The following is a 19,652-nucleotide window of genomic DNA, read 5'->3' as shown; positions in this document are numbered from 1 at the left end:
GTAGTTTGAAATGTTTTGGCAAAGTTTACAGGTAACGTTTGAGATATTTTGTAGTCACGTTGCGCAAGTTGGAACCAGTGTTTTTCTGGATCAAACGCGCCAAATAAATGAACATTTTGGATATATATCAATGGAATTAATGTGGCAAAAGTTCGCAAAGTTCAAGGGGGCCGAATACTTTCGCAAGGCACTGTATATATATTTTTCTGCGTTTCGTGTCGTGCCTGCAGGGTTTAAATATCCTTTTCTCTCTTTTTTTTAGGTGCTATCCTCAGATAATAGCATCGCCGAAAAGCCTTTTTGAAATCTGACATGTTGGCTGGATTTACCACAAGTGTAGCTTTAATTTGCTATCTTGAATGTGTGATTTAATGAAAGTTAGATTTTTATAGTAATTTATTTGAATTTGGTGCTCTGCATTTTCCCTGGCTTTTGGCCAGGTGGGACACTAGCGTCCCACATATCCCAGAGAGGTTTTAACACCCCGGCCGTTCTACAATCTAAGCTAAATGCCCTCAATCTCACGCAAATTATCAAGGAAACTACCAGGTAAAACCCTAAATCCGTAAACATGGGCACCCTCATAGATATCATCCTGATCAACTTGCCCTCTAAATACACCTCTGCTGTCTTCAACCAGGATCTCAGCGATCACTGCCTCATTGCCTGTGTCCGTAATGGGTCCACGGTCAAACGACCAACCCTCATCATTGTCAAATGCTCCCTGAAACACTTCAGCTAGCAGGCCTTTCTAATCGACCTGGCCCAGATATCCTGGAAGGATATTGACATCCCATCAGTAAAGGATGTCTGGTTGCTCTTTAAAAGTGCTTTCCTCACCATCTTAAATAAGCATGCTCCATTTAAAAAATTTAGAACTAAGAACTTGTATAGCCCTTGATTCAACCCAGACTTGACTGCCCTTTACCAGCACAAAAACATCCCGTGGCGTACTGCATTAGCATCGAATAGCACCCGCAATATGCAACTTTTCAGGGAAGTCAGGAACTAATATACTCAGTCAGTTAGGAAAGCAAAGGCTAGCTTTTTCAGATAGAATTTTCCATCTTGTAGCACTAATTCACTAATTCGGGACACTGTAAAGACCATGGAGAATATGAGCACCTCCTCCCAGCTGCCCACTGCACTGAGGCTAGGAAACACTGTCACCACCGAAAAATCTACTATAATCAAGAATTTCAGTAAGCATTTTTCTACGGCTGGCCATGCTTTCCACCTGGCTTTCCCTACCCTGGCCAACAGCTCTGCACCACCCTGCAGCAACTTTCCCAAGCCCCTTCTCCTTCACCCAAATTCAGATAGCTGAAGTTTTGAAGCTGCAAAATCTGGATCCCTACAAATCTTCTGAGCTAGACAATCTGGACCCTCTCTTTCAAAAATTATCCGCCGAAATTGTTGCAACCCCTATTACTAACCTGTTCAACATCTCTTTCGTATCGTCTGAGATCCCCAAACATTGGAAAGCTGCCGCAGTCATCACCCTGTCAAAGGGGGGACACTCTAGACCCAAACTGTTATAGACCTATATCCATCCTGCCCTGCCTTTCTAAAATCTTTGAAATAATGTAACATGGGCTCAAACCAGGGACCCTATGAACACATCGATAACAATCACACATGAAGCATCGTTATATATAACTCCACAAGGAAACAGCTACTTCAAGATCTCAAATCAAGTGACGTCACAGATTGAACCACTACTAGCACACACTGCTAACTAGCTAGCCATTTCACACCAGTTACATATACACGCATGACTGTAAGTCGCTTTGGAAATGTATAATATATTAGATTACTCTAAATTAAAACATTTCTAGGATGGCCATACCTCTTTCCCTCTTGGGTGCATTAACCAATATTGAATCTGACCTTAATTTTCCCCAAGATTTTTTTGGTGTAGTTACCTTTTAATTCATGTGCACATACCCCTAGGTATTGTTTGGTTAGCAATAGTGATGGGCAGTCTTTTTTTGTGACTGCTCATTTGGCTTTATCCATTTAAAAAGAGCCAGCTCATTTGGCTCCCAAATGGCTCTTCATTCAAAATACTTAAAAATCAACCTACAACCATTGCAAATCTCCAATGTTAAGCCCAGAAGCTAGGTTACCATTGTCAGGTCTGAAAAAATCAGCATGGACCAGATTGACGTGCTCTCCCTACTATTTATTGTTTCTGCAGTGTCCTCTAATGTACTTGTCCTCTTGCTCAGTTGTGCACCGGGACCTCCCACTCCTCTTTCTGTTCTGGTTAGGGCCAGTTTGCTCTGTTCTGGTTAGGGCCAGTTTGCTCTGTCCTGGTTAGTGCCAGTTTGCTCTGTTCTCTGAAGGGAGTAGTGCACAGCATTGTATGAGATTCTCAGTTTCTTGGCAATTTCTAACATGGAATAGCCTTCATTTCTCAGAACAAGAATAGACTGACACGTTTCAGAAGAAAGGACTGTTTCTGGCCATTTTGAGCCAGAACAACAGTTTTCAGCTGTGCTAACATAATTGCAAAAGGGTTTTCTAATAATCAATTAGCCTTTTAAAATTACAAACTTGGTTTGGCTAACACAACATGCCATTGGAACACAGGAGTGATGGTTGCTGATAATGGGCCTCTGTACGTCTATGTAAATATTCAATTTAAAAAATCTGCTGTTTCCAGCTACAATAGTCATTTACAACATTAACAATGTATACACTGTATTTCTGATCAATTTTATGTTATTTTAAATGGACAAAAAAAAGGCTTTTCTTTCAAAAACAAGGACATTTCTAAGTGACCCCAAACTTTTGAATGGTAGTGTAGATAGCCAAGGAAGGCACTGAGCCCAAGCTGTCCCCACAATCCCAAGTGCTTGAGATGTCCTCCTCTACCTCATACTATTCCTCAACAATTCCATCCCCAGGCTGCTGCACTGACTGCTGATAGGTCAGTTCAGACAGAGACCTGCCATTTAAGATCTTTAATGTACTGTTTTCAGTTTATTTGTGAGCATCCATCTATTCTCTCTTGGAGATTGTATAGAAATATGTATCTTTTGTGTTTCTTGAATGCAGAGGTGAGTTGCATTAAACCAAATCAAATCAAATTTATTTATATAGCCCTTCGTACATCAGCTGATATCTCAAAGTGCTGTACAGAAACCCAGCCTAAAACCCCAAACAGCAAGCAATGCAGGTGTAGAAGCATTAAACGTGAGTTATTCTCCTCCAGAGGAGGAGAAGAGGGCAAGTGACCTGGCAGAGAATGCTGAAACCATTCTAATGGTAAGACAACCTGAAAAATATGGAGGTGAAAGAAACGCACACCTGTTAAGACGAGGTGCTGGCTAGCGCTACTCCTGAAAAGGGAAAAGAGAGCCGCACACTGTAGGAGCTCAAATGAAATAATTGAGCAACCAACATCTCGACAGACAAGCGGCGTACTCTGCTGAAGACAGCTTGTCTGTTGAAACGTTGGTTATTCAATTATTGCATCTGTGCTCCTAGAGTGTGCAGCTCTCCTTTTTCTTTTTCAACCTGAAAAATATACCAGGCCTATAAGAATTCTGCTTTTGACATCATACTTTATTTGCTCTAAAGGAATTGGACATATGTCCTGATCCAATATGTTTTCCAGCTGATCACATCAATAATTTGAGATTTGTTTGAAATTTAGTATAGACTCATTTGGAGAAGTCTAGGAAAATCAATGTAACATACACCACAATTATTTATTTTAGTCAGGTCTAAAGAAACATTATGATATGAAGAAAATGTATTCCAGAAGAACAGAATATGAGTAGATCTACTATATGTTATCTGGCTACGCTCCATGCCATGCACTGTAGACTTGTTCATTTAGCTGACAAGATATGCGTATAAGTCCCGTGGCATTATTTTATATTATTTTATAGTAAGAAGAATATAATTGAACATAGAAAGGATATTTTTCTCATTCTGGAGCGAGTGCACATACAGTATGAACTGTTGAGCGTAAAAGTGATAATTTGAAACAGCTCCTATACGCTAGACTTAGGGTTATTTGGCAAGTTTAGTTATGAACGATACAAACCTTAGAATGTCTTAGAAATCAAAACATATACGGGCTGCATGATGCAACTATAGGCTATTGATGATCTGATAAATTTGCAAAAAAACTTGTGCTCTGTTCCTTGTCTCAGGCGGCACAGCTGTTCTCTCATCAAGTGATCATATGTTCAACCATCAGACTTTTCTCAGTTTAATCTTGTTTTTACTAATATGTAAAATGTATTTGATTTAGAATGGCCCATTATTAAATGGTCAGGAACAGGGGCAAGAGAAAAAACAAGTCATCCGTATATCGAATAGCGAATGGAGGCCGGGAGCTTTCCTGCAGTTCTGTTCCTTAATGATGCCTGGTAGGCTACTTCGGTGTTAAAGCAGAGCTGTGCCTAATTTGAGCAGCTGAGAAATAAATATAATAACACTTATTTCACACCCACACATCCAATCACTGTTTGAGGAGCATGCTCACACTGGGTGATATTCCACCCAAACTCTGTATGTCATGGGCTTTCCAACGCTGTTCCTGCAGCTACCGAGTGCTTAATTTGGGAAACCAAGTGAAATCTGCTTGGAAACATCAATAGCAACATGTTTTCACAATGACACACATTTCACTAAACCGTTGACAGACCCTCTGCACGCTCAATAAAGGAATAAAGGAGAGAGGAGGAGATGGAAACGCATGGTGGTGAGATATTCTGTCTAGCTAAAATGGTAAAATGTCACCCAATTAATTATGAAAATATAACAAATTCAAAATCAAATAAAAATTCACTATAATTGTAAGCCATCCAGTACAATCAATGAAACAACAGCATTGCCTAGGGCTGTATGTTCCCTACAAGACTCTTGGATATAAATTTGAGCATACAATGCATTCAGACCCCTTCCCTTACTCCACATTTTGTCACGTGAAATGTTTTACCTCATCAATCTACACACATTACGCCATAATGACAGAGCCAAAACAGGTTTTTATCAATTTTGGCAAATCGATAACATTTTGTTTTTAAATACCTTATTTAAATAAGTATTCAGACCCTTTGCTATGAGACTCGAAATTGAGCTCAGGTGCATCCTGTCATGTTTCTACAACTTGATTGAAGTCCACCTGTGGTAAATTAAATTGATTGGACATTATTTGGAAAGGCAAACACCTGTCTATATAATGTTCCACAGTTGACATTGCATGTCAGAGCAAAAACCAAGCCATTAGGTCGATTGAATTGTCCAAAGAGCTTTGAGACAGGATTGTGTCGAGGCACAGATCTGGGGAAGGGTACCAAAACATTTCTGCAGCATTTAAGGTCCCCAAGAACACAGCGTCCTCCATCAATCTTCAATGGAAGAAGTTTGTAACCACCAAGACTCTTCAAAGAGCTGGCAACCCGGCCAAACTGAACAATCGGGGAGGAGGGCCTTGGTCAGGGAGGTGACCAAGAACCCAATGGTCACTCTGATAGAGCTCCAGAGATCCTCTGTGGAGAGGGGAGAACCTTCAAGAAGGAGGGACTGGGAGACTAGTCAGGATCGAGGGAAAGATGAATGGAGCAAAGTACAGAGAGATCCTTGATGAAAATCTACTCCAGAGCGCTCAGGACCTCAGACTGTGGCGAGGGTTCACCTTCCAACAGGACACGACCCTAAGCACAAAGCCAAGACAACGCATGAGTGGCTTCGGGACAAGTCTCTGAATGTCCTTGAGTGGCCTAGCCAGAGCCCGGACTTGAAGCCGATTGAACATTTCTGGAGAGACCTGAAAATAGCTGTGCAGGGACGCTTCCCATCCAACCTGACAGAGCTTGAGAAGATCTGCAGAGAAGAATGGGAGAAACTCCCCAAAAACAGGTGAGCCAAGCTTGTAGCATCATACCCAAGAAGACTTGAGGCTGTAATCGCTGCCAGACGTGGCCACGAGCCATTTAAATTACAGGTTATAACGCAACAAAATAGGAAACATGCCAAGGGGGATGAATTATTTTGCAAGGCACTGTACACAGTCACAAGGAATTTGTGTATGTGTTATGAATGACCCAAAGTTTTCTGACTTTAAAGTAAGTAATCTGTCATGCGATATAGAGACTACTGTTGACGTTGGAAGTTTACATTCACTTAGGTTGGAGTCATTAAAACTCATTTTTCAACCACTCCACAAATTTCTTGTTAACCAACTATAGTTTTGGCAAGTCGGTTAGGACATCTACTTTGTGCATGACAAGTCATTTTTCTAACAATTGTTTACAGAGAGATTATTTCCCTTATAATTCACTGTATCACATATCCAGTGGGTTAGAATTGTACATACACTAAGTTGACTGTGCCTTTAACTCTTTTGGGATAGGGGGCAGCATTTTCACTTTTGGATGAATAGCGTGCCCAGAGTGAAGTGCCTCCTGCTCTGTCCCAGATGCTAATATATGCATATTATTATTAGTATTGGATAGAAAACACTCTAAAGGTTCTAAAACTGTTTGAATGATGTCTGTGAGTATAACAGAACTCATATGGCAGAAAATTCCAACCAGGAAGTGGGACTTGGCCTACCAAATACACATTGAGATATGGAAAAAGTTGTACTTCCTACAACTTCCACTAGATGTCAACTGTCTTTAGAAACTTGAATGAGGATTCTACAATAAAGGAGGGGCTCATGAGACCTCTTTGAGTCAGTGGTCTGGCAGAGTGCCTTGGTCTCATGACGTGCGCTCCCGACAGAGTTACCTCTCGTTTCAGTGCTTTTCTTCAGACAAAGGAATTCTCCGGTTGGAACATTATTGATGTTTTATGTTAAAAACGTCCTAACGATTAGATTCCAAACATCGCTTGACATGCTTCTAAAGGACTGTAACAGAAATGTTCGAGTTTTTGTCTGGACGAAGTGCTTGCGCCTCATGAAGATGAATTAGTGGGCTGAACACGCTAACAAGAAGTGGCCATTTTGACATAAATGATGGACTTTATGGAACTTAATGGAACAAATCAGTCATTTATTGTCGAACTGCGATTCCTGGGAGAGGCTTCTGAGTGCCGTACTCAGATTATGCTTTTTCCGTCAAGTTTTTTTGAAGTCTGACACAGCGGTTGCATTAAATGCTTTTTCAGTCCTTCCACTTGTGTGTAGAAAGGGACAGAAAAAAAGTTTTCTTGTGAGGGTAGTGGTGTATCCAGGGAGAAAAATATTCTTCTGAATTTTCAGTTGTGCTGCTATGTATTGGAATGATTTAGCAAATGCAGTAGTACTGAATAAAGTGTATATCCTAACTAAAGTACTAATTACTCAGAATATCAAAATAAAAAACACCTTACATTTAGATAAATCATTTTTTACTATTTATTTAGATGTGTGACATCTGCCAAAGTAACACCCCCTAAACATATAAACACAGACACTGAAAATGTGCTTATTTTTTTATAAATCTGGTAGCCTTTTCTTTGCTGAGCAGTTCGTTTTCAGGAGTGTGCAGCCAGCCATGAATAATGAAAAGTTAAGATATTGCCATGCTTTCACATAGAGACGTAGTTTATGTTTACATTTTAGCAGACTCTATTATCAAGAGCAACAAGGATAAGTGCCTTGCTCAAGGGAACATCAAAAGATTTTTCACCTAGACGGTTCGGTGATTCAAACCAGGCACCTTTCAATTACTGCCAATGTTCTCAACAGCTAGATTAAAACACAAAACATTAAACCCAAAAAGGAAAATGGTAGTAGATAAATGGTAAGCTGGTTAAATGAAATACTGGTCTTGGAACTTTTAGACTGACGGAGCGGCCTTCTGGTCAGACTTCGAAGGCGCGCACCCCACCCACCGCTTCCGAGTATTTTACTCTGTAATGTCCAGTCTCTAGATAACAAGGTAGATGAAATTAAGATATAAGGGATTCTCTCTAGGGACATGCTGTCGGATTCGGTATAGCCACCGGGATTCTTTGTGCGTTGCGCCAAACATTATAAACATCTCTCTGGGAAGAAGAAGGGCAGGGGTGTATGTTTGATAATTAACGACTCACGGTGTAATTGTAATAACATACAGCAACTCAAGTCCTTTTGTTCACCCGACCTTGAATACCTCAATCAAATGCCGATCGTATCATCTCCCAAGATAATTCTCGACGGTTATTGTCACAGCTGTGTATATCCCCCCTCAAGCCGATACCATGACAGCCCTCAAGGAACTTCACTGGACTCTATGCAAACTGGAAACCATATATCCTGAGGCAGCATTTACTGTAGCTGGGGATTTTAACAAAGCAAATTTGAGAACAATGCTACCTAAATTCTATCATAATAATGATTGTAGTACCCAGGCTGGCAAAACACTGAATGTTTTACTTTTTTTTGTCACCTTTATTTAACCAGGTAGGCAAGTTGAGAACAAGTTCTCATTTACAATTGTGACCTGGCCAAGATAAAGCAAATCAGTTCGACACATACAACAACACAGAGTTACACATGGAGTAAAACAAACATACAGTCAATAATACAGTAGAAAAATAAGTCTATATACAATGTGAATAAATTAGGTGAGATAAGGGAGGTAAAAGGCAAAAGAAGGCCATGGTGGCGAAGTAAATCCAATATAGCAAGTAAAACACTGGAATGGTAGATTTGCAGTGGAAAAATGTGCAAAGTATAAATAGAAATAATGGGGTGCATAGGAGCAAAATAAATAAACACAGTTGGGGAAGGGGTAGTTGTTTGGGCTAAATAATAGATGGGCTATCTACAGGTGCAGTAATCTGTGAGCTACTCTGACAGTTGGTGCTTGAAGCAGGTTAGGGAGATAAGTGTTCCCAGTTTCAGAGATTTATGTAGTTCGCTCCAGTCATTGGCAGCAGAGAACTGGAAGGAGAGGCGGCCAAAGGAGGAATTGGCTTTGGGGGTGACCAGAGAGATATACCTGCTGGAGCGCGTGCTACAGGTGGGAGCTGCTATGGTGACCAGCAAGCTGAGATAAGGGGGGACTTTACCAAGCAGGGTCTTATAGATGACCTGGAGCCAGTGGGCTTGGCGACGAGTACGAATCGAGGGCCAGCCAACGAGAGCGTACAGGTTGCAGTGCTGGGTAGTATATGGGGCTTTGGTGACCAAAAAGATGACACTGTGATAAACTGCATCCAATTTATTGAGTAGGGTATTGGAGGCAATTTTGTAAATGACATCGCCGACGTCGAGGATTGGTAGGATGGTCAGTTTTACGAGGGTATGTTTGGCAGCATGAGTGAAGGATGCTTTGTTGCAAAATAGGAAGCCAATTCTAGATTTAACTTCGGATTGGAGATATTTGATGTGAGTCTGGAAGGAGAGTTTACAGTCTAACCAGACACCTAGGTATTTGTAGTTGTCCACATATTCTAAGTCAGAACCGTCCAGAGTGGTAATGCTGGATGGGCGGGCAGGTGCAGGCAGCGATCGGTTGAAGAGCATGCATTTAGTTTTACTTGTATTTAAGAGCAGTTAGAGGCCACGGAAGGAGAGTTGTATGGCATTGAAGCTCGTCTGCAAGGTTGTTAACACAGTGTCCAAAGAAGGGCCAGAAGTATACAGAATGGTGTCGTCTGCGTAGAGGTGGATCAGACTCACCAGCAGCAAGAGCAACATCATTGATGTATACAGAGAAGAGAATCGGTCCAAGAATTGAACCCTGTGGCACCCCCATAGAGACTGCCAGAGGCCCGGACAACAGGCCCTCCGATTTGACACACTGAACTCTATCAGAGAAGTAGTTGGTGAACCCGGTGAGGCAATAATTTGAGAAACACAGGCTATTGAGTCTGCCGATGAGGATGTGGTGATTGACAGAGTCGAAAGCCTTGGCCAGGTCAATGAATACGGCTGCACAGTATTGTTTCTTATCGATGGCGGTTAAGATATCATTTAGGACCTTGAGCGTGGCTGAGGTGCACCCATGATCAGCTCTGAAACCAGATTGCATAGCGGAGAAGGTGCGGTGGGATTCTAAATGGTCGGTAATCTGTTTGTTGACTTGGCTTTCGAAGACCTTAGAAAGGCAGGGTAGGATTGATATAGGTCTGTAGCAGTTTGGGTCAAGAGTGTCACCCCCTTTGAAGAGGGGGATGACCACGACAGTTTTCCAATCAATAGGAAACTCAGATGACACGAAAGAGAGGTTGAACAGGCTAGTAAAAGGGGTTGCAACAATTTTGGCAGATCATTTTAGAAAGAAAGTGTCCAGATTTTCTAGCCCGGCTGATTTGTAGGGGTCCAGATTTTGCAGCTGTTTCAGAACATCAGCTGACTGGATTTGGGAGAAGGAGAAACGGGAAAGGCTTGGGCGAGTTACTGTGGGGGGTGCAATGCTGTTGACCGGGGTAGGGGTAGCCAGGTGGAAAGCATGGCCAGCTGTAGAACAATGCTTATTGAAATTCTCATTTATAGTGGATTTATTGGTGGTGACAGAGTTTCCTAATCACTGCTTACTAATCAACTTCCACGATGCATACAAGGCCCTCCCCCACCTCCCGTTAGGTAAATCTGACCGCAACTCCATTTTGCTCCTCCCCCCCTATCCAGAAACTCAAACAGGATGCACCTGTGACAATAACTATTCAACGCTGGTCTGACCAATCGAAATCCATGCTTCAAGATTGTTTTGATCACGCTGACTGGGATATTTTCTGGGTAGCCTCAGAGAATAATACCGATTTATACGCTGATTGAGTTTATAAGGAAGTACATAGGAGATAATGTACCTACTGTGACAATTAAAACCTACCCTAACCAGAAACCGTGGATAGATGGCGGCATTCGAGCAAAACTGAACGTGCGAACCACCACATTTAAACATGGCAAGGTGACTGGGAATTTGGCTGAAATACAGTGTATTTATTCCCTCTGCAAGGCAATCAAACAAGCAAAATGTCAGTATAGGGACAAAGTGGAGTGTCAATTCAATGGCATGGCTCAGACACGAGACGTATGTGGCAGGGTCTACAGATAATCACGAAAATAAAAATCAGCCACATCACGGACACGACGTCTTGCTTGCAGACAAGCTAAACACCTTCATTGCCCACTTTGAGGATAATACAGTGCCACCGATGCGGCCCACTACCAAGGACTTTGGGCTCTCCTTCTCCATGGCCGACATGAGTGTGACATTTAAATGTGTTAACCCTCGCAATGCTGCCGGCCCAGACAGCATCCCTAGCCGAGTCTTCAGAGCATGGGCAGACCAGCTGGCTGGTGTGTTTACAGACATATTCGATCTCTCCCTATCCCAGTCTGCTGTCCCAACATGCTTCAAGATGGCCACCATTGTTCCTGTACCTAAGAAGGGAAAGGGAACTTAACTGAATGACTATCACCCCGTAGCACTCACTTCTGTCATCATGAAGTGCTTTGAGAGACTAGTCAAGGATAATATCACCTCCACCTTACCTGTCACCCTAGACCCACTGCAATTTGCATACCGCCACAATAGGTCCACAGTTGATGCAATCGATGCAATTGATGCAACCATTACACTGCACAATCCCATAAGGACGAGAGGAATACCTATGTAAGAAGGCTGTTTATTGACTACAGCTCAGGATTCAACAGAGGGTGGTGCGGTCTGCACGATGCATCACCGGGGGCAAAATACTTGCCCTCCAGGACACCTACAACACCTGATGTCACAGAAAGGCTAAAAAGATCACCAAGGACGACAACCATCTGAGCCACTGTCTGTTCACCCCGCTACCATCCAGAAGGTGAGGTCAGTACAGGTGCAGCAAAGCAGGGACCGAGAGACTGAAAAAGAGCTTCTATCACAAGGCCATCAGACCGCTAAACAGCCATCACTAACACAGAGAGTCTGCTGCCGACATACAGACTTGAAATCATTGGCCATTCTAACAAATGTTTCACTAGTCACTTTATTAATTCCTCATCCCAAATGTATATACTGTATTTTATACCATCTATTGCATCCTGCCTATGCCACTCAGTCATTGCTCATCCATATATTGATATGTACATTTCCTTATTCCATCCCTTCACTTAGATTTGTGTGTATTAGGTAGTTGTTGTGGAGTTGTTAGATTACTTGTTTATATTGCTGCACTGTCGGAACTAGAAGCACAAGCATTTCGCTACACTCGCAATAACATCTGCTAACCATGTGTATGTGACCAATAACATTTGATATGAGGAAATTTGTGGAAATAGGGACATGTCTGTCTATTTTGCCAAATTGCTCAAAATTTCTGTATTTTAATGGTTTGAAGTTCTACACCATTTTAATCACAATAACCTATTATTGCTCATGATGTAAGTTTGGGCAGTGTACAATGCTGTTACCAATTGCTGGTAGTTAAAACGTCAACAACAACAACAAAAAATGACTCATGAACTCTGAGGTCATCCCATTGTTTCCTATCGGGGAAATATAGGTATGTCTGGTTATTTCACAAAATATCTCCCAATGTGAATATTTAGATTTTTCAAGACAGACACCATTTTAAATCAGGAGAATTTCCTCTTTGTAATTATGTAAATCTGGCCAGCACCCGCAGTTGTCATCGATCACTAGACCAGAAATAGTCAGAAGTTTTCAATTTTCCCTACTTCATTACACAGACATAAGCACAGTTGACACCATCGAGGTGCGGATGTTTACTTTCTACACAAGTATATTTTTTCCCAGTTTCGTCATAAGAACAGATTGCAGTTATAAAATAAAAAAGGGATGCATTTTCTTGTGCCATTTAGGAGAAATTGAATTCTACGCATCACTCCAGTCAGAAGAGGCTCTGCGAAGGTCCGTTTCAATTCATTTGCTATAGCCTCGCTCTAGCGTTCGTGCTCAGCCAACGTTCTTTTGCCGTTTTTCAGCCTTGGGTGAATTTTGACTTGTTCTATTGTCCAGCTTAACCTTAGGTTCCCTTGAAATCCAACTCTCTCCACCAGTATCTTCCTGAGAAATACATGTTTGTGTGATGTTACCGGACTGAATTTTATAGCTAGATTGACGCATTTTATGGTGTGGTTCGGGGCAAAAAATCAACAACCACACACACTACTATGTCAACAATCTGCATATCTTGCTTTAGCCAGCTAACGTTAGCCAGTTTTAATAAATGCATTGGGCATCTTGTGGGGTTTGTACAGTGTAGCTACATGATGTAGCTATCGTTAGATTACTTTGAGTACAAAACAGTCCAAATACAGATGTTAGCTAGCTAAGTAGCAGTGTTAGCTAGCTTGAACATTGAACACACTAAGGTTAAAAACACAACAACCCTTATCTACCAGTCCATGAGAACAGTGGCCATTTCACTCCATTTTCCACTTTTCAAAATGAATTCCAATGTTTATCTGGTTTATGGTCATGAGCAGTCTTCTTCTCACTTTTTTTTCTCTTTTGGGGTCGAGTTGATTCAGATCTAAGAATGATGTTTGTTTCTGTCAACATTTTCTGAAAACATTGTCCCTGCTACCAGGACAGTTTATCTGATCATATTTAAGTAGCTGTTTTTCCCAACTATGCTTGTGGGATATTATTTTGTGTTTTGTGCACCACTTTCGTTGTTTCTTTACTGTTTTGTTTTGCTTAAGTTTCACAAAGAAATAAAGATGTGGAACTCAACCTCCGCTGCGCCTTGGTCCGTCTCTACACACAGTCGTGACAGCAGCTGTAGCTTGCAAGTGACTTTCACTTCATCTCAAGTGCCGGGGTGATGTTCCAGCAGGGTTGTTAGATTAGGCGGGAAGACACACCATGCCCAGAAGGCCAGCCCAAGGCGGCTCAGGGCTCAACCCACTTGTTTTCGTTCAAAATGAAAATGCAACACAAGATGTGGGGCGGCATGGAGTGTTGCGTCATTTAAGTTAACTTAGTTCAAGGTGGTTCAAGGTAAACAGAAGATTTATACTCATTAATATTATTTCAAAGCACATAATTCAACCAAACGTATCAAGACCAAACAACCTTGCTATTAACACTGTCCTCATTCAGTTTCAAAGCAAAGCAGAACATCCAGGTGCTTACCCTCTTAAAGACTCCGCCTCCATCTCTGTAGACTCTACCACTTGCAGGTGCTTATAGGCGGGGCCAGCAACCCTTGGTCCTCGAGAGATTGGCAGGGTCCTAAAGTGATGAATGTCCTGGTGTTTTTGGGCTGGACTGAGGGACAGGGAGCTACTCCTGGAATGAGCCATGTAAAATAATGTGACAGAAACAGAAAACATTGAAATGGGTCACAAATGGGTAATCTTATTTGAAGATAAAAATATTAATTTTCCTGTTGTGAAGCCATCAGTGTGATTTTCATGTTAGCTGCTAACTCTGTTAAAACCTGTTATGGCTGCAACCCTTTGTTCTCAATTTCTGCCTGAAGACATACCCAAATCTAACTGCCTGTAGCTCAGCCCCAGAGGCAAGGATATGCATATTTTTGGTATCATTTGAATGGAAACATTCAGAAGTTTGTGGAAATGTTAATTGAATGTAGGAGAATATAACACAGTAGTCATTTATCGTTGTCTTCAAATCAGCTCACTTCTCCCCGCAAAAAAAACAACGTTGTTTGACTGTGTTGCAAACATCTAGAGGAATGCACTGAAACCCACCATGACGAAATAAATTATTGTTTACAGGGGCGAATCACGCCGAATGCTCCGTAAAAAATTGATAGAGATGGAATTCACTGCACAAATAGTTTACAAAATGTTTAGATTTAGGCTATAAAAATTGATTTTATCAAAGAAAACGGCACTTCATTTGATCAATGGGATACTCAGGAAGAGAAATAAGAGCCAGATATCAAAGTCATAATTTTACCTTCAGATGTAAATGTGTAAAAACTGTCATGGTGAAAAATGTTTCTGTTCTTGATTGCTCTTCTCAAACAAAAGCATGGGATTTGTTCTCTGTAATAGCTATTTTAAATTGGAAAATGTATTTTGATTACCAAGATTCTAATCTTTTGAAGGATGTAAGACACTTGCATTTTCAAGAATGTTTAATGTTACGAAATTGTATTTTTAGTTGTCACTCTGAAATTTCCCCTGATGTTGGTCCCTGTATGGGGACAGCAGCCATAGCAGGTTTCAAACTGTAAATCAAACGGGAATGTCCCGATTCTGACTGCTTTTAGAGATGCAGATAAGGGCCTTTGTGTCTGGTACCGGAGCCTAGATGCACATGAACATATTTATTAACAACTGCAATCATCATAAATCTTTTTTACATTCCATGAAAGCGCTGTTTATATTGTGCCATATGTGTACATTTTACTTGGCTGCATCCACTTCTGTAGACTGGAGCGGCCCATTTAAACAAGCGGGGCAGGAAGAACAAGAGAAGATGTTCTACTGTATGAGTACCTGAAGCTTTTCCCTTTGGGGAGTGCTCTGTTGAGAGTCGGTGGAGCTGCTGTTGGTGCGCCAGCTGACAGACTGCTGCACCCTTGAGGAGGGGAGAACCCATGAGATTTGTAGCACTGCAGTGAAAGACAAAAATACCTAATAAGGACATGAGTTGAGGAAAGTAGGAAGTATATATTAGGACCACATTGAGTTCATTGTAAGTAATATAAACAAACTGAATACACCTACAGTATGCACACAAGCCCACATACACACAAATATTTACACACACACACGGCCCATTGCGGAGCCGTAGATAACACTCAATTATGCTCAAAGAGATATTCAACATCTGCTTTTTTTACCCATTCACCAATAGGCATTTGCCAGCATTGAAAAACCTCGCTGGTCTTTGTGTTTGAAATTCAATGCATGACTGAGGGACCTTATAATATTAATTTAATCCATTTCAAATGCAGTCTAACACAACAAATTGTGGAAAAAGTCATACTTTCTATTCACACCCCTTGACTTTTTCCACATTTTGTTGTGTTAAAGACTGAATTTAAAATAGATTAAATTGAGATGATTACACCGAATCACAATACCCCATAATGTCAGTGGAATTGTGTTTTTAAATTTTTAATGTATAAAAAATAAAAAGTTGAAATGTCTTGAGTCAATAAGTATTCACTCCCTTTGTTATGGCAAGCCTAAATAAGTTCAGGAGTAGAGATTTGCTTAATTAATTAACAAGTTACATAATAAGTTGCATGGACTCACTCTGTTTGCAATAATATTGTTCAAAATTATTCATGAATGAGTACCTCGTCTCTGTACCCCACACATATAATTTTCTATAAGGTCCCTCAGTCGAGCAGTGAATTTCAAACACAAGGACCAGAGGTTTTCCAATGATTGCAAAGAAGGGCACCTATTGGTAGATGTGTAAAAAAAAGCAGACATTGAATATCCCTTTGAATATGGTGAAGTTACTAATTACACTTTAGATGGTGTATCAATACTGCCAGTCACTACAAAGACACAACTCATTTGCCGGAGAGGAAGAAACTGCTCAAGGATTTCACCATGAGGCCAAACAAAACAGTTAGAGTTTATTGGCTGTGAGAGGAGAAAGCTGGATCGATCAACAACATTGTTTTTAATCCAAAAATCTAACCTAATTGAAAGAGTGAAAATAAAGAAGCCTGGACAGAATACAAATATTCCAAAACATGCATCCTGTTTGAAACAAGGCACTAAAGTAATACTGAATTTATTTTTGCCAAGCAATACACAAACTTTTTGCCCGGGATACAAAGTGTTATGTTTGTGGCAAATCCAATTCAACACATTACAGAGTATTGCTCTCCCTAATTTCAAGCATGGTGGTGACTGCATAATGTTATGCATTTACTTGTAATCATTAAGGACGGGGGAGTTTCAGGATGAAAAAGAAATGTAATGGAGTTAATTAAGCACATACAAAATCCTACTGGAAATCCTGGTTGTGTGATTTCCACCAGACACTGGGAGATGAATTCAAGTTTCAGCAGGTCAATAACCTAAAACACAAGGCCAAATCTACACTGGAGTTACTTACCAAGAAGACATTGAATGTTCATGAGTGGCCGAGCTACAGTTTTGATTTAAATCTTCTTGAAGATTTCGAAATGATCAACAACCAATTTGAAAGAGCTAGAAGAATTTAGAATAGAATTATTGGCAAATGTTGCCCAATCCAGGTGTGGAAAGCTCTTAGAGACTTACCCAGAAAGACTCACAGCTGTAATCGCTCCCAAAGGTGCTTCAACACATGGGTGTGAATACTTATTTTATTTTACATTTGTCTCTATTTAATAAATTAGAAATCATTTCCAAAAACATGTTTTCACTTTGTTATTATGGAGTATTGTGTGTAGATGGATGAGATTTTTTTAAATGTTCAATTCAACAACAAAATGTGGAATAAGAATAATAAGGGTATGAAAACTTAAAACAAAATATTTTTACCTTGTCAACTCGGGGATTCGATCTAGCAACCTTTCAGGTATAGAACCAATGCTCTAAGCACTAGGCTACCTGCCTCCTGATATATAAATGCAGGTTAATGTTTTAAATGTATGTCAATTGTAAAGTCTTTTGTCTGTAATGTCTTTTTTGTTTTGTCGGACCACAGTCAGTAAGACCAGCTGTCACCATTGGTGTCAGATAATGGTGATCCTAATAAATCAAATAAATCACAGTACTTTCTACAAGCGGTCAGTAATTAATCCCAGACAGGATTACATTTATGGATTCCTAAAGAATCTCTCTCTTTTCCTGGATCAAAATTAGAACCATTAACTTATAACAAGGGCCTCTGTACTGGGAGCTTTAACTTCTTGACGCACCCATCCCTTTAGCGGGATCATTTTCATCAACACCCGCTGAATTGCAGGGCGCCAAATCCAAATGAAAATACTAAAAATATTTAATTTTCATGAAATCACAAGTGCAATATAACAAAACACAGCTTAGCTTGTTGTTAATCCACCTGGCCTGTCAGATTTCAAAAAAGCTTTTTGGCGAAAGCATAACAAGCGTTTATGTAAGGACATCTCTCTCAGTAGACAAAACTATTAAACACTAGCAGCCAAGTAGATTGGTCACGAAAGTCAGAAAAGCAATAGATTAAATTGCTTACCTTTGATGATCTTTGGATGTTTGCACTCATGAGACTCCCAGTTACACAATAAATGTTCCTTTTGTTCCATAAAGATTATTTATGGAACAAAATACCTCAATTTGTTTGGCGCGTTATTTTCAGAAATCCACAGGCTCGAGCGGTCACGACGTCGCAGACGAAAATTCCAAATGGTATCCGTAATGTCCACAGAAACATGTCAAACATTTTTTATAATCAATCCTCAGGTTCTTTTTAAAATATATAATCAATAATATATCAACCAGGACTGTCGCTTTTTCAATAGGAGAGGGAAAGACAATGGCTGCCCCACTCTGTTGCGCAAGCAAAACTCTGCGCACACCCAGCTATCCACTGACGCGATGATATCTTTCTCGCTCATTTTTCAAAATAAAAGCCTGAAACTATGTCTAAAGACTGTTGACACCTTGAGGAAGCGATAGGAAAAGGAATCTGGTTGATATCCCTTTAAATGGAGGCAAGGCATCCAATGGAACAGAGAGCTTTCAGGAAAAACAGCACTTCCTGGTTTGATTTTCCTCAGGTTTTCGCCTGCAATATCTATTCTGTTATACTCACAGACAATATTTTGACAGTTTTGGAAACTTTAGAGTGTTTTCTATCCTATGCCTGCAATTATATGCATATTCTAGTTTCTGGGCCTGAGAAATAGGCAGTTTCAAATGGGTACGTTTTTTAGCCAAAAACGAAAATCCTGCCCCCTACACTCAAGAAGCTAAGAATTCACACAAGAAGCAGTGCAATGCCCCAAAGCCTCCTGAACAGAGTATAACAGCAGATAATGTTATTCCAGGGACTGAAGTTCCCAAGATGGTCAGCCTCTGATCTTACTGTCAGTAATTAAAGCGATTGGATGTGACTTAGGTAGTGTCTCAAATAGAACCCTATTCATTATATAGTGCACAATGAATAGAGTAGTGCAAAAGTAAATAGGATGTCATTTGGGACTCCCTCTGAGTCTATTCAGATCTCTCATTCCTCATAAGATATCTCACTCTTCTCGTTCTTTGCACCCTTGACTCCAGCAGTGACCTGTTAAAAAATGTGCTCCATCGGCACAGGAAAACTGGATCATTTTGACCACCCTCTCACAAACTCTGCTGGGGGGAATGGGACGCCGAGGAGGTGGTCATTGTCATTTGACTCTCTCCGGCACAATTGCAGTAACCTTCTTAAGAGTAATGTAACATGAGTATTTTGTCTGCGTCTCGCAACTGCCAACAGCATAATTGGCATATTGAACATTATGTTATGCCTATCAACACTTGTTTTATATGAGTTACGACGCTCCAGATACTCAACTAGTCTAAAGAAGGCCAGTTTAATTGCTTCTATGCGCCTATGTAGATATTACATTTTTTAAAATCAGCTGTTTCCAGCTACAATAGTCATTTACAACATTAGCAATGTCTACACTGTATTTCTGATCAATTTGATGTTATTTTAATGGACAACAAATGTGCATTTCTTTAAAAACAAGAACATTTCCAAGTGACCCCAAACTTTTGAATGGTAGTGTATATTCATTCATCTGCTTTTCATATTGATGTACTGTTCACAGTGTCAGAGGCAGGATTGCAATCGGTGTCACAGGAG

General features: G+C 40.6%; 1 protein-coding gene across 1 annotated transcript in view; it reads right to left on the bottom strand.

Moving 5' to 3' along the window:
• LOC109869944 (pro-neuregulin-3, membrane-bound isoform) overlaps positions 1-19,652 on the bottom strand; it is a 306,024-nt gene that overhangs the window by 15,143 nt on the left and 271,229 nt on the right. Inside the window, exons 7-8 of the mRNA XM_031805127.1 lie at positions 15,368-15,483; positions 14,031-14,186 (exon numbers count right to left, since the gene is read on the bottom strand). Coding sequence (XP_031660987.1) covers positions 14,031-14,186; positions 15,368-15,483 — 272 coding nt within the window. The remainder of the gene's footprint in view (positions 1-14,030; positions 14,187-15,367; positions 15,484-19,652) is intronic.

Source organism: Oncorhynchus kisutch, linkage group LG25, assembly GCF_002021735.2.
Source record: "Oncorhynchus kisutch isolate 150728-3 linkage group LG25, Okis_V2, whole genome shotgun sequence".
Lineage (NCBI taxonomy): Eukaryota > Metazoa > Chordata > Actinopteri > Salmoniformes > Salmonidae > Oncorhynchus > Oncorhynchus kisutch.
The sequence above is the reverse complement of the archived record's forward strand: the minus strand, read 5'-3'. Positions and strand labels throughout refer to the sequence as shown.